Source organism: Trichinella spiralis (assembly GCF_000181795.1).
Source record: "Trichinella spiralis strain ISS 195 chromosome Unknown Scfld9, whole genome shotgun sequence".
Lineage (NCBI taxonomy): Eukaryota > Metazoa > Nematoda > Enoplea > Trichinellida > Trichinellidae > Trichinella > Trichinella spiralis.
The window spans coordinates 6,813,723-6,840,502 of NW_003526948.1; the positions used below are offsets into that span (position 1 = coordinate 6,813,723).

General features: G+C 33.9%; 5 protein-coding genes across 5 annotated transcripts; 3 read left to right on the plus strand and 2 right to left on the minus strand.

The window, feature by feature from the left end:
* Positions 1-3,183: 3,183 nt before the first annotated feature.
* On the minus strand, positions 3,184-4,223 carry Tsp_10267 (hypothetical protein). The gene is made up of 3 exons (XM_003372460.1): positions 4,107-4,223; positions 3,639-3,757; positions 3,184-3,295 (listed from the first exon to the last, which is right to left on the minus strand). Exons 1-3 carry the CDS (start codon positions 4,221-4,223, stop codon positions 3,184-3,186), a joined length of 348 nt encoding a protein of 115 aa, XP_003372508.1.
* A 3,519-nt stretch (positions 4,224-7,742) lies between these two features.
* Positions 7,743-13,329, minus strand: Tsp_10268 (hypothetical protein). Its single transcript, XM_003372461.1, has 15 exons — positions 13,300-13,329; positions 13,153-13,187; positions 13,016-13,116; positions 12,513-12,700; positions 11,911-12,456; positions 11,590-11,877; positions 11,225-11,496; positions 10,762-10,957; positions 10,430-10,704; positions 10,049-10,355; positions 9,587-9,980; positions 9,137-9,497; positions 8,809-9,019; positions 8,116-8,747; positions 7,743-7,812 (listed from the first exon to the last, which is right to left on the minus strand). The coding sequence occupies exons 1-15, from the start codon at positions 13,327-13,329 to the stop codon at positions 7,743-7,745; spliced, it is 3,906 nt and encodes a 1,301-aa protein (XP_003372509.1).
* Positions 13,330-17,295: 3,966 nt separating this feature from the next.
* On the plus strand, positions 17,296-19,382 carry Tsp_10269 (hypothetical protein). The gene is made up of 7 exons (XM_003372462.1): positions 17,296-17,343; positions 17,438-17,594; positions 17,678-17,791; positions 17,868-18,011; positions 18,069-18,136; positions 18,226-18,345; positions 18,438-19,382. Exons 1-7 carry the CDS (start codon positions 17,296-17,298, stop codon positions 19,380-19,382), a joined length of 1,596 nt encoding a protein of 531 aa, XP_003372510.1.
* A 1,152-nt stretch (positions 19,383-20,534) lies between these two features.
* On the plus strand, positions 20,535-22,199 carry Tsp_10270 (thioredoxin domain-containing protein 12). Its single transcript, XM_003372463.1, has 6 exons — positions 20,535-20,685; positions 20,749-20,809; positions 21,150-21,276; positions 21,332-21,401; positions 21,541-21,627; positions 22,084-22,199. Exons 1-6 carry the CDS (start codon positions 20,535-20,537, stop codon positions 22,197-22,199), a joined length of 612 nt encoding a protein of 203 aa, XP_003372511.1.
* A 2,071-nt stretch (positions 22,200-24,270) lies between these two features.
* Positions 24,271-26,697, plus strand: Tsp_10271 (putative ATP-dependent Clp protease, ATP-binding subunit ClpX). The gene is made up of 9 exons (XM_003372464.1): positions 24,271-24,634; positions 24,721-24,854; positions 24,927-25,142; positions 25,289-25,762; positions 25,831-26,014; positions 26,079-26,197; positions 26,268-26,360; positions 26,445-26,528; positions 26,623-26,697. Exons 1-9 carry the CDS (start codon positions 24,271-24,273, stop codon positions 26,695-26,697), a joined length of 1,743 nt encoding a protein of 580 aa, XP_003372512.1.
* The last annotated feature ends 83 nt before the right edge of the window (positions 26,698-26,780 follow it).

Below are 26,780 nucleotides of genomic sequence, written 5' to 3' on the forward strand. Positions count from 1 at the left end.
AGTACGTTACGATAAGTATACACAGTCGCAATCATGAAACAGCAAGTGTGCATTTAATGTAATCATCCTTGCATATTACGATGTATCTATTAGACACTGTTACATTTCAATTTATAGAATTCAGAAGAAGTAGAAACGGAATAAATCGCGAATACACAGTTCATACTAATCACCGAACACGATTTATATAACACGAAGAAAAACTTTCGTGATAAAAACGGGATATTTTACTATAGCCATCACAAAAAGTTCAAAATTTTTTGTGAAACATTATAAATATTATAATATACCTTTCGAAAAAGAATATTATATTCTTTGTAGGGCTTACCCGACATATTATTTTTCACCACAACAATATACCTTTTAAAAAAGGAAGTTAAATTTTTTGGGATTACTGCGTACTTCTTTCTTCATATCCATCTTTATTTTAGGGGTTTGTGATATGTAACCCCTTATTACGAGGGTTTCACCACATTCTACCTTTAGATTGGGGGTTTGTGATATGTAATCACTTATTATGGGTGTTTTATCACAGTCCCCTTCTGACATTGGGGGTTTGTGATAGATAATCCCTGATTATGGGGGGGGGGTACAACCCCGAATTGCCAGTTCCATCATTATTTTATCACATTCATATATTCAAAATGACATGTTGGGTTTTGATAATTTTTTTCATTTTAAAACAATCATGCAGCTTCATGCCCAGGAATTTTTGCTTGTCTTCTTCAATACTAGAATGTTGTCTAGTTTATTCTTTAATTCATTGCCATGCATAATTATATTTTTAATGCTAATTATTCAGTTTTCTTGTGTTAATTTTTATTCATACTTTTATTTAAAATCCTTTTATTTTCATGAAGAAAATTCATAATTCAAAAACAAAGCATACAATGATATCCGAAACCATTATTATTCATATAATGTTATTCAAAAACATTGCGATGCATGTGGGACAGATTTAAAATCAATAAGTATCAGCAAACATACGGTTTTCAATTTCTTCGGCATCACCAATATACATATAATATCACACTGGTAAATCACGCGCGATGATGCCGAAGTACGTACTCTATATAATGGCATTGCTAAAATTGCGTGTATGATCATTATACTAATCATCATGTTGCTACACTATTCGTACAAAAATACACTACTCATTAACACTGCGAGTATTCACAAAGGTAGTGATAAAGTCGTATTTTACATAAATCATCATGCCTATTTTGGTATACTTATTAAATCCTGCTACACATTTAAATTGAGAAGTTTAGGAAAGCTATACAAAATCACATTAGTAGGATAGTTTAATGCTTTTTATACTAATCACATAGATTACTATACTTTAATTATTTGTTTCCTCGTAATATCAAACTAACCGCATTTTCACAAATTTATGAAGCATTACTATCATTCAACCCCACCCAATTAACGTTTGTTTCTTCAGTATCAAACTCTTTCGCTGAGAAACAGCAAAACATGTAATTACCATAATAAGACAACCGAAATCACAAACCATCATTATAAAATGGGTCTGTGATACATCACTTGGTGGTGGTAAGACACCACGATATGGAAATGCCTTCAACTTTCTATCAGGATCATTTCATCGTAACTACATGTTGGGTTTTGATAATTTTTTTCATTTTAACACAATTATGCAGCTTCATGCCCAGGAACTTTTGCTTGTCTTCTTCAATACTAGAATCTGTTGTCTAGTCTATTTTGTAATTCATTGCTATGCATAATTATAATTTTAATGCTAATTATTCAGTTTTCTTGGATTAATTTTTATCGATAAGTTTATTACAATGGAAAATTCATAATTCAAAAGCATTACTATGCATACAATGATATTCGAAACCATCATTATTCATATATTGTTATTCAAAAACATTGCGATGCAGGTGCGACAGATTTAAAATCAATAAATATCAGCAAACAGCACATGGCTTTCAATTTCTTCGGCATCACCAATACGCTCTAGCGGATATAGGTAAAATAATAGCTCGCTAAAACTGCGTGTATGATAATCCTACTGACCATCATGTATGCTGTAATATTCGTATTTCTTTTCAACCCTAATTAACACTGTGATTACTGTTACGAATAAGTATACACAGTCGCAATCATAAACAAGCAAGTGTGCATTTCATGTTAATCATCCTGCATATTATGATGTATCTATTAGACACTGTGGCACATTTCAATTTATAGAATTCAGAAGGAATACACAACCAAACGGAATAAATCGCGAATACACAGTTCATACTAATCACCGAAAGAAAAACTCTCGTGGTAAAAACTGGGATTATTGTACAATCCCCATCACAAACAGTTGAAGTTTTTTTGCAAAACATTATGCATATTACAAGATACATTTCGAAGAAGAACATTATGTTCTTCGTAGGGCTTATCCGACATACTGATTTTTTTTAAAAAAACAAAGTCTGATGCAAGGCAAGATGCCCAATTTTTTCGCATCATGAGGAATCGCTTCCTTCATCACAGTCCACCTTTATATTATGGATTTGTGATTTGCAATCCCTTATTATTGGGGTTTTATGACAGTCCACCTTTGACATTAGGGGATTTGTGATATATAATCCCTTATCATGGGGCATACAACCCCGATTTGCGTGCTCCATCATTATTTTATCACATTTATATATTCAAAATGACATGTTGGGTTTTGATAATTTTTTTTCATTTTAACACATTCATGCAGCTTCATGCCCAGGAATTTTTGCTTTTCTTCAATACTAGAATCTGTTGTCTAGTTTATTCTTTAATTCATTGCCATGCATAATTATAATTTCAATGCTAATTATTCAGTTTTCTTGGATTAATTTTTATCGATAGGTTTATTACAATGGACTTCTTTCTTTCTTTCTTAATTAAAGATACACCTATTGTTTTTATGATATTTTTTTAACAGCCTCTTTATAGAAGTCTTTCTTTTTGATATTTTTTAACAGTCTCTGCATAGAATAGTCTTTTGTATTCTTTTAATCTTCGGGAAGAATCAAACACCCTAATGCATAAGACTTTATGCAAGACTTGTTCACTACTAGAACCTGTTGCCTAGTGTCTGTCATACATAATTATATTTATAATGCTAATTATTCAGTTTTATTAGGTTATTTTTATTCATATTTTTTAGATTCATGAATAAAAATTAATATTTTATAAAATCGTCCCATACACGAGTAAATCATGCATGCTACAGGCACGCGCATTAAGCATAACCGGATCGCCAAAACTGCGTGTATGATCATGATACTGACCATCATGTATGCTATAATATTCCTATTTCCATTCATCCCCCATTCACATTGTGAATACTGCTACGATAATTATACACAACCACAATGATGAAGATGCGTGTGCGCATTATAATATATCTATTTAACCCTGTTGTACATTTAAACTATAGAATTCAGAAAGAATGCACAACCAAACGAAATACATCGCAAGTACATATTTCATTCTAACTACCAAACACGGCATATAACATTCAAAGCTAAACTATTATGATAAAAACCGGGGAATTTTGATATCCCCTTTCATCAAAAGTTCAATATTCTTTAAAGATCATTATGCATATTATAATATACCTTTTAAAAAAAGGATATTATAACTTTTGTAAGGTATTGTCTATAGCTTTGTATTCCGCCTCAAATTCTCCTTTGTAAGAGGGGAATATGGGAGAAGCCAGACAGAATCCCTCACTATGGGGTTCACAACCCCGAACCAACACCTCATCATTATTTTATTACGCTTACATAACAAAAATGACATGTTGGGTTTTGATAATTTTTTTCATTCTAACACCATCATGCAGCTTCATGCCCAGGAACTTTTGCTTGTCTTCTTTAATACTAGAACCTGCTGTCTAGTCTATTTTGTAATTCATTGCTATGCATAATTATAATTTCAATGCTAATTATTCAGTTTTCTTGGGTTAATTTTTATCGATATGTTTAATTCAATGGAAAATTCATAATTGAAAAACATTACTATGCATACAATGATATTCGAAACCATCATTACTCATATGATGTTATTCAAAAACATTACGATGCATATGCGACAGATTTAAAATCAACAAGTATCAGCAAACAGAATATGGTTTTCGATTTCTTCGGCATCAACAATATGCATATAATATCACACTGGTAAATCATGCGCGATGATGCCGGAGCAGGTACTCGATATAATAGCATTGCGAAAATTGCGTGTACAATCATGATGCTACAGTATTCGTACAAAAATACAATCGGCATTAACATTGGGAGTAATCACAACCGCACTGATAAAACGGTATTTCACATTAACCATCATTGCCTGTTATGATATGCTTATTAAATCTTGAAACATATTTAAAGTTCAAAGCATAAAAAGCTATGCATAATCGCACTGGTCGAATAGCATGATCACACCATATACTTATTATTTGAATACATTATTAGTGTTTAACCATTCGTTTTCAAAACTGCGGTATAACAACCTGAATATTTTTAACCAAATACATTGGATTACGTTTTATATTCCTTTACTACCTTATCATCTCATTGTGGGGTATGCGTATGAGTGTCATACTTCTAAATAAAGCCTCATAGTTCAAGATTTTCGCAATGCAAGCATTCAGCATTAGGGTTTTTATAATCACAAACCACCTTAATAATGTGGTTTTGTGATATTCACAAAACGGGTTGTGAATACAATATTTCATCATGAGGAACCATGATCATCAAAAACCATTTTAATAATATGGTTTTGTGATATTCACACCCATATGTTGGTTGAGTACCGCGATTAATTAGCTCATCAACTTTCCATTAATTTCTTTCATCGTATCCAAATGTTGGGTTTTGATCATTTTTTTTTCATTCCAACACAATCCAGCTGTCTCCTACGCAGGAATTTTTGCTTGGCTTCTTCACTACTGGAACCTGTTGTCTAGTCTATTTTGTAATTCATCGCTATGCATAATTATGTTTTTAATGCTAATTATTCAGTTTTCTTGGGTTAATTTTTATTGATATTTTTATTACAATACGTTTTAGATTCATGTATAGAAATTCATATTTGATACAGTCGGCTGTCAACATTTGCAAATTTCAAAACCGCCATAACGATAAATGCAACTATATATATTTATGAGAAAATAAAGCAGTTTCCGCCGGAATGCACATAACCTGAATGTTGCGGACCGACTGTAATTCATTGAAATGAAAACTTCTCTTAATGATAGTTTCAATTCTTTTAATTCATTTCAACAAATTTTACCCTTTTCAAATTTAATACATTTTTTATTTTATTTGTTGGCAATTACCTTTGATCATTAGCTTCATTTTAACTGACATTAAATTTTTATGAAATACATGCTGCACAGTTAAATTATTTATTCAATTTCTTCATTTTCTTTCATTTAATCATCAATTTCATTAAAGTAATTAAAAAGAGATCGTGCAGCATGAAATGCAACAAAATTTACAGGACAGTTGCCAATGTAGAGTACTGAACGATCTGCCATTCTTCTTCACCACAACCATTTGGAAAGACAAACGGCCCCATAGTCACTCAATAGCACTGGCATTATGCATTTCTTTAATCGATTTCACTTCATGAGTTAATGTGCAACAATATAGCTAAATCAAGTTTTGTTTCATCTTTAATCCGTATACAATATCTTAACATGTAGATCTGGTTACCGGTTAACATGTAATTACTATAATGAGCAACTCAAATATACAAAACTAAGCTTCAGCAATTCACTTATGTGGTATACGCACATAATTTGAATTTCCTCATGTTCAGAAAATATTGTCGCATAATGCAATAACATCATATAATTCAGCACTACAATTTAATTCAATCTCAACATGTAGAATGTTTTTCTTCATTTTTAGACGGACAATCACGATAGATTTATTTCAATCCTAATCATTATACTTCAGTGAAAAACGATTCCCTTCCAAAAACAAGTGCGTTTCGCTGAAACTGACTCGAATGATCATTCTGTTTATTCCATTGATGGCAGAAACAGAAAACGCAAACTTTGCGCGCAAGAACGCACCACATCGGATTGATCGTACGTTAAAATTTACCCAATCTCTAACTTCATCAGCAATACTTTTCTCTTACTGTACTTACAGAAAATCAGGTTCTACTGTGTATTACATAAAATTATTAAACACACCCTTTCAAATTTATCCCAAACCTTTTAAATATTTTATTTCATTGTCATATTGGCATATAAATGAATTTTCATTGAGATTTTCCTATTATACTATGTTTGCAAAATTTCTATAGTCTTCTCACGAGCGAAATTGTAAGTCACTTGTTTGTGATATTAGTGGACTGTATTTAGGTTTGTTATTGCAAGGCGGGAAAGTCTAATGCGTTAAACAGTCCGACTTGGGTCACGATAACTGTTAATGAAAACTCGATCGAGAGTCGACACAGTTTATTCACAAACGAATAATGCTGAGCCAGAGATAATAAGACCAAGAATGACTCAATGGAACACGCATACACACAATCAAAACTAGACCGAACACAATCACCAAATAACGGCAACTCACAACACCGGCAAAGCACATTCACCACATACGTCACCACCGTACACTGCTGTATTCGAACCCGACACGCAGGTTCGCTAACGTCGACGACAGTATCCGCATTGTCGACGTTTACAAGTCTCTTAACACAGCCATACACCAAATTAGTGGAAAAGCATTTTTATTGAGAGGAAACAAGTTTTTCTTTCTGCGTGTTAAAACAAAAGCAGTTTTAAAATACTGTTGTCAACGTTCCTTTTTATGAACTACTAATGTTTTCTGTTATATTTTCAATTTACACTTGACGGTCACTTCAATAACGTTGCTCCTATCAATCTCAATTGATCACATTCCGCCAGTTGTATGTTTGAATAATGTCTGAATAATGTAAATGATTTCATGTTGTAGTCGTGTGTATTTACTGCTAGATGCAGAATGTTTCCATTCTTTTGCTCGTTTGATCAATTACTTCAATCTTGATGTTTCCTGTAATAGCTTGAGTTATCAGGCCACGCAATATCCGTTTACTAATTAGCTCAGTCTAAGGAAATCCAGATCTGATCAGTTGCAAAATCCTTCATTTAACCCATGACAACCCATGAAAACTCAATGAAATTGTCTTTAGAAAAAATTCGGAAACCACTTCGAAACTACAGAAAACGAAAACCAAACAGTATAAAAGCATGAGAAATAACAACTAGGCAGCCTTGAAATTTGTTGCTTGGTTACTGTAGACTTGTCGCTCCTTCTTCAGACAGAAGTTGCCACGGATTTTTCATTAAGAACGCGTCAACGCGTTTCAAGCGTTCACATTTTTTCGTGTTATACTTGCACGACTGATGCACTTATCGGAGAGACATGAGAATTGTCAAGTAAACAGTTCTGCCTTGCCTCTTTACTATATCTCACTGCACTGTATAAAAATGTATTAAATATTTTGCAATGCATAAAAATACGCAAACGGATAAACGTACAGGATATTTCGAATTCCATTGGTGGAATGATCGTTTTTCAGGGTTTTTTTTCATATTTTAGGTTTCATATAACAATTTATAATATCAAATGCTATCTCCAGAAATGGGTGATTGTTAATTACAACTTTATTGTTCATGAGGTTCTGGTCTCCTTTTCCAAGCATGTGAAATGTTGGCGCAATAATGCTCTGCCAACAAATGAAACTCAAAACATTGTTAGCCTGCGACTTCTTTGTGGCTTCAAAACAAGTCTAATCCGCTTACTGCTCCTAATCCTGAAATAGCAATCAGAAAGAAAATAAAATTACACTCATCACCACCGTAATAATGGTATCATTATGAATGAAGTGGCTTTGTTATTCGAAATGAGTGTTGCCAACGACTGTACAGAATATAGAACAGAGGATACGAATTAAAAGGATATCAACAACCAACCAAAGTTTTTCCAAATTGAAATAAAACACAAACAAACCTTCACAGTATAAAAAATTTCGTTACTCGGAAAAATAGGAGAAGGATACTGAATGCTTAAAACTGAAAACGAACAACACAGTCAATCACACTGAATTCATTTCAACTCTACAGTGCTAATTGTCATTCCAAGACAATCTCTTCCAATTTCTGCAACACGGCATATTTTGCAGACGCTTCCCGCTAAGTTCGGCACATAACTGGCACCACAAAACGGGCACTTTGCCATAGCTTTTCCACGGTAAATTGGTCGATAAGTACCTGCGCAAATTTCGAATGGATTCAGCGCATCATATTCCATCGGGTGCTGATCCGTTAAACTCTTTTCACAGAATGTCAAAATCTGATTCATCTGCTGTCTCACATCGTCTTTTGGACCACATTCCAGCAATCGTCGGCACATTGTCGAACAAGTCTTGTAATTTTTCAACTTAAACAACAGATTGACCGCCGTGCGCAGAGTCAACATTTGATGCGCAGCTTGCAATTTGCAACGAGTAAAATAAGATGCCATTTCAGCAGACAATATCTGATCTTTCAGCTGCTCTTTGGGCATCTCTTTACGTTTCAGTTCCAAACTCAAACCGACCAAATATTCTCGACAAATTTCCACCAAATGCATCGCCTCTCTAATTTCTTGACGATTGTCGACCACCATCAACGGTATCCACAATAGCAAGTTGTGAAAATGTTCCACTGCATCGACGAATTTTCCTGCCGTTGTCAGTCGATAACAAGCCTGAAGTTGTTAAATTGATTTATCTGAATTTTTTTTACTAAACAGCAGTACAATTTTCTACCTGCAACTCCGTAGCCATATAGGACATTTTCAATCCGACTGGTGGTAAAGTATTACGGTCCATTGGATTTCCGCCGTCTTTTGTAGGGTATAAAATTAGCGGTGAAATGACTGGCAAACATTCAAGCACCAACTTCGATCGACAATACAATGCCATAAAATGCTGCCGAAATGGTTTGAAGTTGACCACGCCTATCTGATCACGAAGTAACCTTAACAACAGCAAAAAAATACGTAAAACACACTTAGAAATTATACACAAAGTCTCAATGTATATACATATATATATATATATATATATATATATTAAAGTAATACAAGATGCTTACTGAAAAGCGCTTTCAAATGATCCAGCAACAACGTGCACCATAGGAAGGCGTGTATTGACCACCCAACGTACTGCTGTAGAGGCCTGACGAGCTGGAGGTACAAAACCACCGCCTTCTTCATCTGTCGGACTGGACAATTCCAACAAATCAGGTGGAAGATCAATGTTATCGTCCACTTCCCATCCGCCACCGTCATCTTCCAGTTCAAATTCTTTCACCTCCTCGTCGCCTATTTCCGGAGTTTTCAGCAAATCTTCATTTTCACCCCAACCTTCTCCAGCCTCAACAATATCTGCGTCAACAACACCTAATGGATCTTCTAAAGTCTTTCCAACTTCAGTTGCTGATTTACTCAGCTGCGCTAAATACAGACAGAATATGTTTACCGTTGGGTATAGTTATGTAAAAAATAAAACATATTTTCCCAAGTGATCTCACCTTCAAAATAACCTTTACTGACAGTAAGATGAGGCCAATTTTCGTCATTGCGGTAAATGACTGGCGGCGGGATGAGCAACTTGGCATTACTGCTACACTGAGGAAGCTGTTGTCCATTGGATAGAATCGAAGCTCCAATTTCTGCTGCTTCTGTTTCCAATCCATGTGTTTTCGCGGTACAAAAAGCCAACATTTGCATACCATTCGCAGTGAGTATTCGCACCCGCTCTCTGACATCGCCGAGCAACAAAGCCACTTCAAACTGCCCGCAAAGGTCCTTGCGAATTTCGGCTATTTTCATCATCTTCTTCAGTTTTTCAACATTTCCAGTTATAAAATACAAAAATGAAAGTTTTTCAAAATTTTTCACACGCTGATATGCCGTTTCTACGATCTGATGGTTGCCCTACAACGTGTCATTTTTTGTCAGAAATAAAAAAAAACAAACAACAAAACCAAAACCAACAAATAAACCTGGATCAGTGCTGCGCTGGCCAATGCTTCCCAACAGATTCGGTCGTCAAGAAGCTTGGCCGCCTCGAAGGCAATGTCCAAATTGCAACACTGCAACGCCAAACCGAATCTAGTCTTCTCATCTTTGACAAAGTGCAAAGCAATTTCAGGATAGCCTTTCTTTTGCAAATAAGCAATAATCGCCTGACCAATTATATTTGAATTGCGTACCATCTGCAGTACAGTATCATTTTGATGTCTGATCAACGCCAACTTAAACATGTACTCATTGACATTGATGGAAACTTTTTTCGGCAGCGCTTCACGGCTAAAAATGAAAAGAAGCACAAAAAAAATCAAAATTTCAACCATTTGAATACTAATCACCACAGAAACAATTACTTCAAACAAATTAAGTCGCCTCCAATAACTTGCGCGACGTAAAGCGGTACATCGAGTGTGCGAATAATACCATTATCTCCGTTAGCTAGCATATACTTTATATGATTGGTGGTGGTGTAGATGAAAACTTCGGCATTGTGCCAGGATCCCGATTTCACGCGATTGCTTTCATGCGTAGAACAGAGAAGTTTCAATTTTCTAGTAACCAAAGTAATGTGATGCTTGCTTAATAAAGCAGCAACACTCATGTCCGATGTCCAAACTACATAACGCACCTGAAGATAATAAAAACTATTGGCCAACTGTCACAACACCATTTTTTATCCACTCACACTAGCAACTCTCAGTGTAGCAATGACTCGCTTCTGTTGCACATCATAAAGTGTCATGCCATCCAAATCTCGAATCAGCAACATACCAATGCCCGCATAGAAGATATCCTCACATGATGACAATTCTATAGTTTTCACTGTCTCATGATTCACATCTTTTATAATAATATTGCGTGAACGGTCCACAACTGCATATCTAAAATGAAAATTATAAATTTGAATTTGAAAAGTTTCTTAATTTACAATTCTCCCCCCCCCCCCACCCAATATCACACACAAAACGAACGAATTAATAAGAAATTACATTCAATAAATTATTTCAATGCTCTTCATTTATTAAACTGTCCTATATATAATGTATACATAATTTGAATGCGTAAAACTATATACCATAATGATTATTAGTTTAATTTTATTAATGACTGAATGAAAAAGATTAAACAGAAACAACAATAAAACTCACCTATTACGAGCAATCCACAGGGCAGCAAAACCGTGATTACGCTTTCCTTCACCTACTTCAACTTCCGTATTTTCAGAAGTATTTTCTTTTTTCGGAAGTGCATAGATGTCATAAACGCAATTTTCAATGGCCGGCATTCGAGTGGTAATTATAACGCTGTGCTCCGCAGGATTATACGACAAAGAATAATACGGAGTGTGGCTTTTGCCACGCAACGATATCAAAGGTACGTCGTTGCTAGTTCGAAGGTTCAATTTCCGCAAAATGCGATCCTAAAAAATAAATAAATATATATATGCATTTGTTTAATTTGCTTTGAGCAATCAATTGACAGATGCTTTTGGAATGAACTTCTTATCAAATACCCTAACGTAAAACAGATTTTCTTCATAAACAGTAAATGCAGGTCTTTCACGTTCAATCTTGAAGACGATCATACCACCGTCGTGACCGGCGGCAAATAAATTCAACGTCGGATGCGCCGTTAAAATCCAAAAACGACTGTTCTCCTGCCGGAATGTCATCAAGCAAGTGCGCTTCTGCAAATCCCAAACTCGAATAGTTTTATCCTCCGCATCAGATAGAATCAAATCTGTTCTTGGATGGAAAAGAACACAAGAAACGTTGTTAAAATGCCCCCGGCATACGTCCACCTGAAAAACAAAAAATAAAAAAAAACTTTATACCACATTGGACAATAAATTGAAAACAGCAAAGTGAATTGCAACCTCCCAAGCTTTGGATTCGTTGTATCGCCATAATTTTATTTGGCGATCATCGGCTGCAGAGGCAACCAAACACATCGTGGGATGAAAAGTGACCCAATTCACGCCCCGGTCGTGACCTTCCAAAACATGCTTAACAATTACGTCCGACTGTCCGAACAGATCCGTCTGTCCAACAGGTCGATAGATTCGGTCATCAAACGAATGCAAACCAGGTGCGGCATTCTTCTTCCTCAAAACCGACATATCCCAAATTCGGACCGTTTGATCCAAAGAACCGCTAACTATCAAATCATCGGTCGGGTGAAACTGAGCGCACATCACGTAGTGATTATGGCCAGTTATTATAGCGATACTGCTGCGAGACTGCCAGTTCCATATTCGAATGGTCTGATCATCAGATGCACTGATTATCCAGGGATATTTGTTGTGAAAAAACGTTGTACGCACGTAGTCCAAATGACCAATAAGATTGAACAGACAACGGCGCTGTTTATAATTCCAAACCTAATAACAGAGAAAACAATGCTGCAGTAGAAACAAAACCACAAAATTAACAATACTTTCACTTTGTAATCATCGCCTCCAGAGACAAAAAGTGGCTGCTGCGGATGAAAGCATATACCTCTTACAGGACCATCGTGCTCTTCATATTTTTCCATCAACACACACAGTTGATAATCCCACATTTGAATGACACCGGAATGCAAACTCGCCAGAATCCATGGACGCACAGGGTGAAAAGAAAGTCCTATAAAAGCATATTATTTAATAATAATAATAATATAAACAATTCTATGCCATTTTAAGCAATTAACCAAGTCACCAAAACGACAATTTCATTAAAATATTTTAAATCTGAATACAAAACATTAAAATTAACAGATAAATTAATTTAACATTCTAAAACTCGGGGCAATTTTTCACAGTATGAAATTAGATTTCAGTTTATTCATTTCTCAAGGGAAACACCTGAAAATAAATAAAATGCTAATTTCAACTATCCTAACATTTAATAATTTATGCCATATTTATAATAAAACAATAAAAATTAAATAAACGTAACCTTTCACACGAGCAGATTTCGCTTCGAACTTCTTAAGCATCGTTCTTTTTTCAATACGTATTCCACTTTTGTGCAACGTAGCAGTAATACGATAAAAGGTACTGTAAAACTTATTAGAAATTAAGTTCACCAGTTACCTGTGCGACACGTCAAAAAAAGCAAGCGAAATAAACTTGTTGAAAAAATAAATGAAAAAACAAATTTTTAAGCAGTTAATTTTTAAAAATAATAAATATGATTAAAACAGCAGAAAAAGCTAGAGTACTTCTGATTATTTAATATACGTTATTTCTGATTAATGCTGAATAATGCATTTATATGATTTGGAGAAAATGGATTGAAGTTTGTTTTCAATGAATTTAAAAATATTAAAAGGTCCTAAAGTAAAGTCTCAGCATTAAGAAACATGATTGTAGTTTCAGATAATAAATAACTTTTCTTATTTCTATTATAAGTAGCGTTATTTATAATGCGCGTTTGAAATTTTAGAGAATTATTATGAATAGTACAGTGATGTAATAAAGAAAATCCTGAATAGCTTTTTTAAAATTTATTTCATTACTTCATTTAAAACAGAGTCGTCGAAGAGAGATACTATTGTGCTTTGATGCGATGATTTTTTTTCAATGCACAAGCCTATCGTATAGAGCAGTACACAATATATTACGTCTGCAGCGAAGTAATAATTGCCCATTATATTCAGTTAGGTACTCATGGATGCATTTCAATTACGAAATATGAATTAAAAAGAAAGAAACTGTATGGAAATACTTCCTTGCTATCGAGATGCAAGAAATACAAAAAGTTTTACTATATATACTTGAAATTTTTGAGCTTTGCTAATAAATATTTTGTTCAAACCTAATAGTATGCCATAAAATTATATTTCACTGAAACAAAATTGTCATTCCTCCACTTGGTAAAATATTGTATTATTCTTTTTATAGATTGATTTATTTCATAGATGCAAAAAAAATTGCATATGCCAACATCTAAAATATGCCATATAAGCTTCAAAAGCTATGGATAAAAACAAGTGATTGTCATATTAACATTACTCTTCATGACAAAAATGACCCAGTGCTCCAGATACGATTTATCAGATAAACAACTTTGTGTTTATACTTCTCAACTAAAATTATTTCAGTTCATTATTTCTTTTTTTCATAAATAAACAAAATTATCCAAATAATTTACTGTTGCTTTTTTAAGTAATTTACAAAATTGCAATTTTGGTTCGTTTCACTGTGATTACCATATATTGACAATGAGGTATAATTTGGTCAGCTGATCGAACAATAAGCTTATCGTGTACTGGTGATCTGCAGATGAAAAACTAGTGTTGCAGTTGTCAAAACGAATCACAGCTTTTTCATGTGAGAATGCTCCTTTAGTAGATTGCTTTTTTTCTTTCCCTGTCAGTAAGCTCTATTTGCACTGTTTACAACATATAATGTTGGAAACTTGTTTTTCTTATTTATGTTTGCAAACGAAGCAGAATTTCGCGGTGACGTGCAGCTTTCTAGTTTTGCAAGCTTTATTGTTCTGCTTCTCGAAAATTTCTGTTTGTTCCATTATTTATCAGCTTTTCCTGTATTTGTATATTAAGGATGGAGGACGTTGTAAGTTGTGATGATTCTGAAGAATGGGATCAGCTTGACGATTCCGGCGATGACTGCGAATTCAGCGATTGGCAAACTCTGAATACGGTATGCAAGTATATTTTTTTCCAGAATAAGCATTTCGGATAATTTTAATTTTGCATTCAACATTCACATGGGACACCTCTTCAGTTTAGTCTCGATTTCTGAAATTATATTATGTAGTGAAACTTCTTAATTCTATTTATTATAACTTTTAAATATATCTCATTGTAGCTTATAATTCATTGCCAAAATTTGTTTCATATGAGAACATGTTAGATTTTTATATTCTCTAAATTGGGCAACTTTTGCATTTATTTGATTCTTGGACACGAGCAAAATAATTTTGGTTTGAAAAATCTTTAACCGTTGCGCTGCTTACAGGCAATTGCAGTTCGAATTGTTCACATTTGATCTGCACCCTCTTTTTGCAGCACAATCATTACTTTCATGATTTTTCTCCAATTTTGCATACTGGGATTTGAAAATCGATTTCTTTTATCATCAGTTTTTCCCATGCAAAAATAATATTCCATTTTCATTGTTTACTACTTTTTGAACGTTCACATGAATTTTTCTTAAAATGCCATTTCACTTTCACATTATTCGAATTGATTTGTATACTTGTTTTTATTGACGCGCATCAAAAGTGCAACACCGATAGGCATTTAAGCTGGCAATGATCAAATTTTATCTAGCAATAGCACTATTCTTTAACAAAATTTTCGTCGTCAGCAATAATTTCTTCACTTCCTGTTGAGCAACGAATGCTAACAATAAACTTTTGTCCACATTTTATGCATACAATTGAAAAAAAATGCAAGAATTTTTAAGACGTTTGTCAATATTATTCAAAGCATGTTTATCAGAAATTTTCTTCGAATAATATTGGTTTATAAAGGTTAAATTAGAATCTGAATATCTATCTGTATGTATATTTAGAACAAGTAGATCAGTGATAATGTGGATATAGAGGGCAAGTTAAGAAACAAGATAAATAATCCGTGACTTGGTGCAATGTTTTGTTAGCTGTAATGTTTTTTATGCAAACAACGTGAAGAATAAGCGTTGATATTGTACTTTAACACGAGCAATGCATATTGGATACAAGTTGAATTTTGGGGAAATTTAAATAGATTTCAAGGTAGGTGAAATTTTCAAACGTTTTCTTCTCGTTTTAACAGTGTTCTGAAAATGGATATTCTAACCACTTGGCAACCAAAGCGTCATTTTTAAATTATTGTAATTGGAACATTTTCTCTGCGATAATTGTTGCCATTTGATGAATATTTAGTTTTCAATTTTAGAATAATTCATTATCTATAATTGTGAAATGCTATCCGTGTTTGATGAATTATTTGCAAGCGCTCAAGTGATTCCCAATTGCAGTCTTCAAAACAAAGCAACGTCAGAGCATTGCTTTGCTTAAGACAATTGTTCAAATTTGATCGAAATGAAAATATGTTTTCTATGATTTTCTGATTGGCAGGAAATTTATGACGTTTACACGAGATGTTTGATGATGAAAGAAAAGTATATGCATATATATATATATTTTTTTTTGGAAAAAAATATGATGAAACTGGGATTAATCTTAATGCAGAATATTACTTCAAAATTTTCATATTGAAGCTTTGAAAAAGTGAAATGCAATCATGTAGCAATTATTAAATGCAGGAGAAGGCGTGAATTAATTTTTTTTCTTCTTAATCTTAACGTATGACGTGTAGACGTTTGATTTGGAACAGTTGCATTTTCAAATGGCGTATTTTATAATTTGTTTTGAAAAGCAGATTTAAAAAATCGTTTGTTTTTTGCTTTTTCAAATTCTAGTTTAGTTAAAATTGTTCAATTTTGATGAAATACATTTGTTTAATTGATTTATTTTCAACTTTTTATTTAATACGGTAGAAAATCAATCGTATTTTTTTATTACATTAATTTGTGGCAATACAATACAGTACAATAATAAACAGTGAAATGAAGTTTTATTTTTTGTTTTCTTGAAAAAATTTTGCTCGAAATTATCGTCAATTGGGAAAATATATAGTCAGTAGTTGGGGGAGTGGTTTGTTTACATTCGTTGGTGCTATTATGCTTGGTGCGTTCGTGCCGCTTCGTAGCACCGGTTTTGAAAAGCGCATTTTGACTATGGAACGTGATTGATCGCTAAACTGAGTAACATCGATCGCGACCTGCTTCTTCTGCCGGAGCGGCTATGTCAGTTGCTTTCTCATTAGCCTGCTTATTCCACAAACAGCATTCACTTCCCAACAACAGCTGCAACAATAATTTCCCTACCAAGTGTTAACGTTAACAACGTACGTCATGCTGCAATTCTGTCTTCGATATGGGTTAACCGATTCTGCTAGCAATTGTTGAAATTCAATTACAATATTCAGAATATGAATTGAAATTTCGTTTGATTTATGCTTTGAAATTAACACTGCACAAATGTCTTCTTTTTTTTTATTATATTTTTGCTTCAATTACAACCGAAACTGTTCGAACGTTCGACGTTAATCAATGATTAAACATACATTGTCATAATATGCTGATTTAATTGTTTTGTAGAATCTTTATTTGTTTAATTTCAATTGAATTATTATTCATTAAATGTGACTAATGTCATAAAAAATGACCTTTTTCAATATCAATAAACGAAAAACAGTATTCATGTCTACAGTATGACATCTTAAGTAATGTAAATTAAGTTTAAATGTTTTTTTTCATTAATGGTAGATATGTTGTTATTATTATTGTTTTGTTAATTTTAAAGTCAGTTACGGAAGTGCTTCGTCAAGTGGGAGCGAGCAAGGAAATTTCTGAATTGTACAATGATATTCATACGACTGAAGATGGCGATTTACTGGAAGAAAATAATCCATCTGTCGGGGCTGCAGTCCCCAGCGACAACGAGGAGCAACAGTTTATTGGTACTTATTTGTTGAATATGATAGTTATAATTTGCATTAAAAAATTTTTTTCCCCAAAGATCGTGAATATTATTTTGCTTCAGATACTTCTTCTGCTGTTCCAATTGAACAGAAAAAAGAGTTAGAATCGAGTTCTGATTCAAACTTGTCGACCGCGAACAGTGCGTCTGATTTGAAGCTAAATGAATTCATTGAAGGTTTTCTATAATTTTTTTTAATGGAATACACATTTTCTTTTTCATTTTGATGATTATTATTTTTGTTTTCTTTCAGAAAGCTTTTTAGAACAAATGGTGAGCTTGACTGCGCTGGTCGCTGAACTTGCTCATGATAAGTTGTCTTCAATGGGATTCAATCTCAAATCTGGCGGTTGGTGTGTCTTTTCCATGGCTATACTGGCGATAAGTCATTGTATTCGTTTGTGAAATTTTTCCATTAAAAAAAATGATAATTTAATTTCAAAAAATATTCTAGACATTTGTATTAATTTTGCTGCTGGAAATATTAAAATAATTCTACACAAAGACTCGTTATTGCATAAAGTAAGATTTTAGAATTACAAAAAACAAAAAAAAATTCAACTATATTAACTACAGTAATAATACAGTTTTAAATTGCGCGAATTTTGCAGGCGTTGAAAGAAAACTGTGATTGTCCATTAAGTGATGTTTCTTTTCCAACGTTACCTGAACATCTCGAACCGTTCGGTGGTGAACGTTGGATTTCGAACGATTCGTTTTGCATAAAACGGGTAAGTGAATATATGAATATGTATATTTTTTTTTGATTAAAGAAAAAATAATAATTTTACCTTTTTCTCATACTGTGTTTTTCCATTTTCAGCAACCGTTCAAGGATGAATTGTTGGAAAGAAATGAAAAATTGCAACAGGCCGTTGAAAATTTGAAATTGGAAATAGTTCGCCTGCAGAAAAGTGAAGCAACTTTGAAACGACGACACACGGCCGTGTTGATGCAGCTCAAGGGGCGCCAGAGACGCGAGGATAAAATTTTCACATTTCCCGATGACCAAGTGAAATTTTGCCTGCTGGATACGGGCCAGAAGGACACGGTTGAAGCTTTGGATTCGTTGTGGGCGTCGCTGGCGACGTTCCTACAAACGATCAGCAACTTTGGAACAGTGGACAAGCGGTGGGGCGGTGCCACTGTGACGATGAAGTACAGGGAAAAAATGACCACATCCGGAGCCAAATATCGCCCTTCACTGGACACAGCAGCTTTGAAACAGTCGGTGCTGAGACGGTTGCGTGATCGTGCACAGAAAAGCGTCGTCAAAGCGGACAAAGCGATCAGCAAAGCGTTCGGTTCTTCGGTTTTCAAAGCCGTGCAACGACGCCTTCGCCAATTTGGAAATATTCACAAAAATGTCAGCAATGATGATTACGTGAACGAGCTGAAAAATTTAGTAAAGAACATTACCGGCACGTTGGCCAGAATTGGACAATGTCCACTTGAACAATTCGCGGATAGTACGTCGAAATATTGTCGTCGTACGAAAAAAGGGTGTGGTCATTATTATCACAAGAAACAGTACAAAAAAAGTTGGAAATCAACAAACGATCAGTGGTATTGTCATGCTGAACACACAGAGCCAGATGGTCGATTTGAAAATCCAATAAATTGGCAATTTTACGCTTCTGAACAGAGAAAACAGCTCCGCAAGGACAACGCCTTTTTCGACGGTTACGATTCTTGGTTGACCAGACGTTACAGGAAACGAAATGTACTGCGAATGCGCAACAGCAATTTATTGAACATCAATTTTTAATGCACATCTTCTTTGTTTTTTTTAATAATTACCATCTAGTTTATTTAAATTCCCTTCTTTTTTATTCATTTTTGTCATTATTCTGACTGTAAAACTTCATTCAACTTTCCATACAATTCCATCAGTAGTAATTATGATGATATTTCAATTTCTATTTATAAATTTCATCTTTTTTCTCTCTTACTTTCACCAAATATTTACTCCATTATTGGACTGCTAAAAATGGATGTGAAAAAATGTTCACTTTTTTTTCCATCTTTTCAAATTCATCCATATTATTATTATTATTATTATTATAAAATAATGCATCTAGTTTACCAGTAAACAATCTCATCATGCTGCTGTATGAAGAATATTTTTTTGTCATAAAATGTAAAACAGTTTTCAAAAATTCAATCATGAAATAGATTTTAAATTAATACAAATTGAATATTCAGTAAATTGTGCGAGCTTACAATTAAAGAAAAAAGAGTGGTGCACTGAAATCAATTCAACAGAATTTCAATTCACTACGAGTACAAAGAAAGAGTAAATGGCAAATTTTTCTTTTATTACTGACGAGATTATTTGGAAAAATTCAATAAGAAATTACTTTTTCAAACAAGATTATCAATTGTTATCAAAAATGGGAAATAATTTAAATGTACTAAAGTATATGATGATGGTGAAGAAGAAAACATATATATATATGTATATATATGTGGTGATTTTGTAATTACATTTCGGAAATTTTTTATATCATAAGAATAAAATGACGTTTTACAAAAACGGTAAGAATTGCTTTATTAGTCGTGTTTTTTCTTAAATTATCTGGATGCTGGTATTTTAATTATAAAATTATAACACGTATATATATGGAAAGGGAAAAAGAAGAAGAAGAAGAAGGATGTTGCCTGTAAGCGCGTTCCAATTTTTAATCAACCATTTAAATATCCAGTTCTACCACGTTCCAACAGTCATTGACCTCAGCATAGAAACTTGTAACCCCGCCACACTGCCACCATAATGCTAACGTCCAAAGATAATTCGTCATTTTCTTGTTACGTCATCAGCCTGACGATGGTCTTTTTCTGAGTAAGAGTAAATTTTCCGTCCAATTCATTTCTTGCAAAATCGTTTCTAGTGGCACCGGTCGGTCGAATGGCGAACAATATGCGCTTCCATATTTGGGCAGTATTTCTGCTATTCGGCTTGATTGTTCAAGCTGAAAAAGCCAAATCAGGCAACGACAACGAGCCGACCAAAACTGAACCAACAATTTCCCAAACCCCAAATCATTCAGATGCCAATCCTTATGCCAGAGGTTAGCCAACAGTGTTTATTTTCTTGAAGCAGCACTAATATCCATTCCATTTCCACATTACAGGATGGGGCGACGATATCAACTGGCTTCCATACGAAGAAGGTATAGAAGCTGCCAAAACTGAGTAAGTGAACATTTTCATCAAAACAATAAACCCCTTTTTAAACTCTATATCCATTTAAATGCACTTTCAGTAACTTTCATATTTGTTTGATGATCAACTTTCCATATTGGATAACAATCTTTAATGATACAAAAGCAGTTGTGCAAATATTGAAACGACGATGGAACAAATTACAAACTGTCGTATTTATTTATTCATTAATTTATATGAATAATTTGTTTGAAAACATTTAAAAAAACGTAATTATTAATTTCACATCACTAAATGACTCGATCTTTTATTACAAATTGAATAAGAAATAATTTATCAAGATGATCAGCATATTTGATGTATGATTTAGAAAGAAGCCAGTATTTTTGCTCATTCATAAATCATGGTGCCCTGCTTGTCAAGTTTTGAAAAAAAAATTCGTCAAAGCGAAACCAATTATTGAACTAAGCAAATATTTCATTATGATCAATGCTCAGGTAAGTTGAACAAGCATTGATCATTTTTAAATAAAGAACATTTATTCATTTCAAGGATGACGAAGAACCATGGGAAGAAGATTTCAAACCAGACGGGGCATACATACCTCGCATTCTATTTCTTGGTAATCAAATTCAAACTCATGCAAATGTTCAATAATTGAAAAACTTTTATAACTTACCTCTGATAATATTTATGCTTTTTGGAACTTTTCATTTTCTTTTCTCTTCATGATTTCGCATTTCATTTTACTACTGCTCTAGATACGGAAGGTAACGTAATGAAGGACATCAAAAACCCGTCTGAAAATTTCGACCAGTATACTCATTATTATTCTGCACCGTCTCCAAGTAAGTTTTCTTTAATGAACTTTAACTAATGCCAACTTTCTCTATAATAATATTATTATTACGATTTATTACTCAAATGATTCTAACAATTTCAAAAATCATTTTCTTTCATCTGTTACCTATTACTAAATGCATCGCATTGATACAGTAATTTCAGTTCTTCATTTTTGAATTTAATTTAATTTTCACAATGAATATCTGTTTAAACTTTAATAAGCAAATATAAAATATAATTAAATTTGCTGTTTTTATTTTTATCAAAATTCCAGTAGGATATTACGGTAATTGTTGGATTTTCAAGTGAATATGAATATTTAAACAATATACTATGACATTTAACTTCTTTTTGTTTATCTTCTCTGTTTCAAACTGGATTAAATGTTTTTTTTGAAATTTTAAGTAATTTGAATCTACATTGCACTGAATTTTTTTGATATAACCATTTTTGAATTTCAGTTATTAAATCGATGAAAACAGTGCTGTCGAAGCTGAACGTAGTCGGTAATGAGGTGCTAGATAATATTGATGATGGAGACAAAGCAAAGAAACAAACAGTTAAAAGTGAACTTTGAAGCAAACTGAACTGCATGGACCTGGTTGCGAAATTTCACAGTTATTTGTTGCAGACTATATAATCTTATTTATAAGCGTAACTGGAAAAAAACTTTTTTTACAGTTCCGATTGCAATCTGTTTTTTAATTCAGCTTATTGAATATGATTAAATGTTTAAAAGAGGTTTTTGCTTGACTATCTTGTATACAAGTACACATCTACGATGGAATGTAACGTTCGAAATTAATGCTATATTCTGAAAATTATTTATCTGTGCATGTGAAAAAAGAAAGATAAACACGCAAAGTAACAATGATCATGTCAAATTTCCGAGTCATTGTTAATCAGTCAGCTTTAACTGCCATATGGCAATATTTACTGAATAACACATTAGGCTAAGATTGTTATCAAAGAAAGGAAATATGCAGAGAGTTCTTTATTCCTGAAAGAAGTACACGCTGTCTATATTTTGCTAATTATAATATATATAATAAGCAGTAAATTAATGATGCTTCTGCATTAACCTTAAAAGAAAAAGTTAATTATTTGCAATATAATTTACACCAGTTATTTGTAGAAGCAACTACTGCGCGTCAAAATTCTTCCAAAATCAAATTTTATCTTTTCATTTTGATGAAATTATACATTATAATATTACAATAATAACTGTTATTAAAATTATTTTATTTCTTATTTTCAAACGCACATTAATTTACGTTGCTTTTACTTGAGTATCATTTTATTTACAATATTTGTCAAGTTGGCTTACATGTTGCATATTGAACCATTTTGCAACTTCTTCTGATATCTTTTCATTCTTTTACAGTATATTCTCATAAAGAGTGCAGCTCTGTCTTGGGTATGTACATGCATAGCAGTGTAGTTTAATGTGTGTGTGTAATTTTAGAATAAAGAAAACTGTAACCGGGGATTCATTTTCAGCATTTTACATCTTCTTCATGGCAGCATGATTTTTTGTATATTTTTCAGGTGGATTCAGTTGGATGAATAGTCTTCTTTTGCATCTTCTGTTTTAAATTGATAATGGTAATGAAATAATATTCTTAATATAATTTTGTCATGATGAATGAAGTTTTTAATTTTTTTATTCATTCTAAATTTAATTAAATTTCTTTGATTTATAATTAGAATCAAAACATTTACATCGTTTAATTGGATAATTTATCTATAATGTACTGCTTAATTTTTCTGTTGCATGTTAAATAATGCTTGTGTGAAGGTTTTGGCCTCAGTTGGTATCGTGCACACCATCAGTCGGTTTATATTCTACCCTAACAAAGCGATGCAAATACCTTTTGCATTTTTGATAGGTCATTATTAAGCAACTCTGCATTGGCCCCATTTTTAAATTTAGTTTTAAATCAATCATTTAACTGAAGTGAGCATTATGATTTCTTGGGTATGTTAATGAATAGTTGGCTAATTGTTTCATGATGGTGAGAAATTGCTTTTAGCAGTCAGTCGTAAGGTTTGCATTCTTTCAGGCAGAAAAATGAACTTATATTTGAAAATTTTTGGTTTTTTTTCTGTTTCTGCGACACGTTTGATTTCACATGTTTGAACATTGATTTCACCAATAAACTGATGCTGCATTTTCGCTTTTCACATCGTTTTCAAACGTTCTTCTCATAATATACAACAATAGAAAAGGGGTTTTTTTATGAATTTGTTAACCGGTTCAATTATTATAATTCAGATTGTAAAAATTAATTCAAATCTCTTTTGTTGGATTAGTTGAAGAGTTGATAACTGTTTTGACACTTACCAGGATAAAGTTTTACGAAATGGTGTTGAATATTTATTTGTTTTATTATCTAAAAAATATTTTTAACTAGCTCTAATTTTTTCTTTGTATTGATATACAGTTTGTTATAAATTTGATTAAAAAAAATCAAGTTTATACTGTGCTTATGCCACGTAGTTATACTGTAAACAGAAAATCAAGTTTAGTTATTTCAGAGGAAGATTGTTTAGGCAGATGATTTTGTTATTTTAGCATTTTCATCTAGTGGTTTAATTCAAAAAATAGAAAATTTTCCGTTTCATAGGTAAATCTTCTGAACGGGAAAATGTTGTGCACTCTTCGACCGGTAATGCGTGTGGCGTACAGGCGGTTAATTTTGCGCAGCATTAACAATGATTTGGAGTATATCGACGGGAAAAGTGGCGCTTCACGGTTGCCTCGGTTCACTTCCGTTCGTCAGGTCCGAGGTGGTGTTCATTCATCGCATTATGGGTCTCGCCAAGGCGATCGTTCCGGTTCGAATGACGCCAAACCACCTCAAGAAATATCCTCAAACAGTCAGTCGGAAAATTGCAGCAGTACAACCGCCGGTGGTGATGGTGGTTCTGAAGGAGACGACGGCGGTCGGTCGACGTTGATGAATTGTCCAAAATGTGGTGAACCATGCGTTCACGTTGAGACATTCGTGTGTAAGTTGTTGTTGATATGATCTGCTGATTGCGATGACCGTTCAACGGGGGCAAAATTGCATGCATGTGCTTTTGCTTTTCTTTAGCTTCCACACGTTTTGTCAAATGTGAAAAATGTTTACACTTTTTTGTCGTTCTGTCCGAAAATGATACGAAGAAATCAATGTTTGATGTTGCCAATAGTCAGAGTCACCGCAAACCCCCTCCACCTCCGAAAGAGGTGAAATTGCTTGATGCAAATTTGCAAAGCTTTACACTGTACTAAAATTCGTTCTTTATTTTCCGCATAAAGATCTACAATTATCTGGACAAATTTGTCGTTGGTCAAGAACAAGCGAAGAAAGTTTTATCAGTGGCAGTTTATAATCATTACAAACGCGTTTACTTGTGCCCACGACCTGTGCCAGGTTCGAAAAATGACAACGGTGACTCATCTCGGCCAGTTACTCCGATGATGACTACAAAAGGCAAGTGTTTATTTGTGCATGGATTCGGATGTGTTGTATATGTGGGATGATAAAAATTGTAGAAAATGTTTTCGACAATTTTTCCAATTTTCCATCCGGGGTTCATTATGGACCTGGCGCGATTGACGACGTACCGCCGCCACCGCAGCGCAAATCCACGGCCGAAATTATCAGCGAAGAATCGCAGCCGGAACTTCGGCTAGAAAAGTCCAACATATTGCTTCTGGGTCCCACAGGCTGTGGCAAGACGCTGCTAGCTCAGACCGTCGCCCAATGCTTGGATGTCCCGTTTGCAATTTGCGACTGTACAACGTTGACTCAAGCTGGCTACGTGGGCGAGGATGTGGAATCGGTGATAAGTCGCCTGCTTCAGGACGCGAATTACAACGTCGAAAAAGCCCAAATGGGCATTGTGTTTCTGGACGAGGTGGACAAAATTGGCGCCGTTCCAGGTATTCACCAGCTGCGCGACGTCGGCGGCGAAGGGGTTCAACAAGCTCTGCTTAAAATGCTCGAAGGGTCCGTGGTCAACGTACCCCAGCATGGCAGTCGCAAAATGCGCGGCGAGAATATTCAAGTCGACACGACCAATGTGCTGTTTGTCGCTTCGGGCGCTTTCAACGGTCTGGACAAAATTGTCGGCCGTCGCAAGCACAGTAAAGTAAATTTTGGCTGCAAATTGTGGTTTTTTTTACATGTATTATAATTTTCACTTTTTTTCTCGACAAGTATCTCGGTTTTGGTGCAATAACGAATGACGATTCACCTGGTCGTCGTGCCGCTGCACTGGCCGATGTGGCGAGCTTGGATTCAACAGCTAATCCAGATCTAGAATTGGCCGAAAAGGATGCTCTGTTGCGTGAAGTTGAAGCGCATGATCTTATTGAATTTGGAATGATTCCCGAATTTGTTGGTTAGATTTTAGATGTCGTTGTTAGGTTAGATGTTGTTTTCTTGTTGAAATTTAATTGATTAAGGTCGTTTGCCAGTGCTGGTACAGTTCCATAGTTTGGATCAGAATTTGCTGGTTCGAATATTAACAGAACCTCAAAATTCGCTCATTGCTCAGTACAAAGCATTGTTCACAATGGACCAAGTAATCGTCAGATGTATTTTTGAAAATATTTCTCATTTTCCATGTTCTTGTTTGTTTGTTTGTTGTATAGATTGATTTGCATTTTACTGATGATGCGTTAAATGCGATCGCCAGATTAGCATTGCAAAAGAAAACAGGAGCTCGTGGATTGCGTGCTATTGTTGTACGTTGCTACTTTTCATTAATTTAGAAAATGATTTCTGTTACACGCATGTTGTACAATTGCTTTCTCTGTTTCTTTTTTCAGGAAAGCATTCTTCTTGATCCAATGTTCGAATGTCCAGGTACTGATGTATCGTCGGTCACTGTTACCGCAGATGCTGTGAATAAGGTGATAGTAATAATTTGAATACAAAATATCAGTTGAAATGCTGCTATTGTATGAAATGTAATAGGAAGAAGAGTTTGATGAATTTGTTTTTCAGATTAAACCAGTGGATTTGGTTCGTCGTAACAAAGGCGCAGAAAATGTCAAACGTGAAAGGGAAATGGTGGTATGAACTGATGATAATCGGAATATATCGTAACCTCATTAAACTTCATCTATCTTTCAGTTATGTTTTTTTTTCTTTCTCTCTTCATC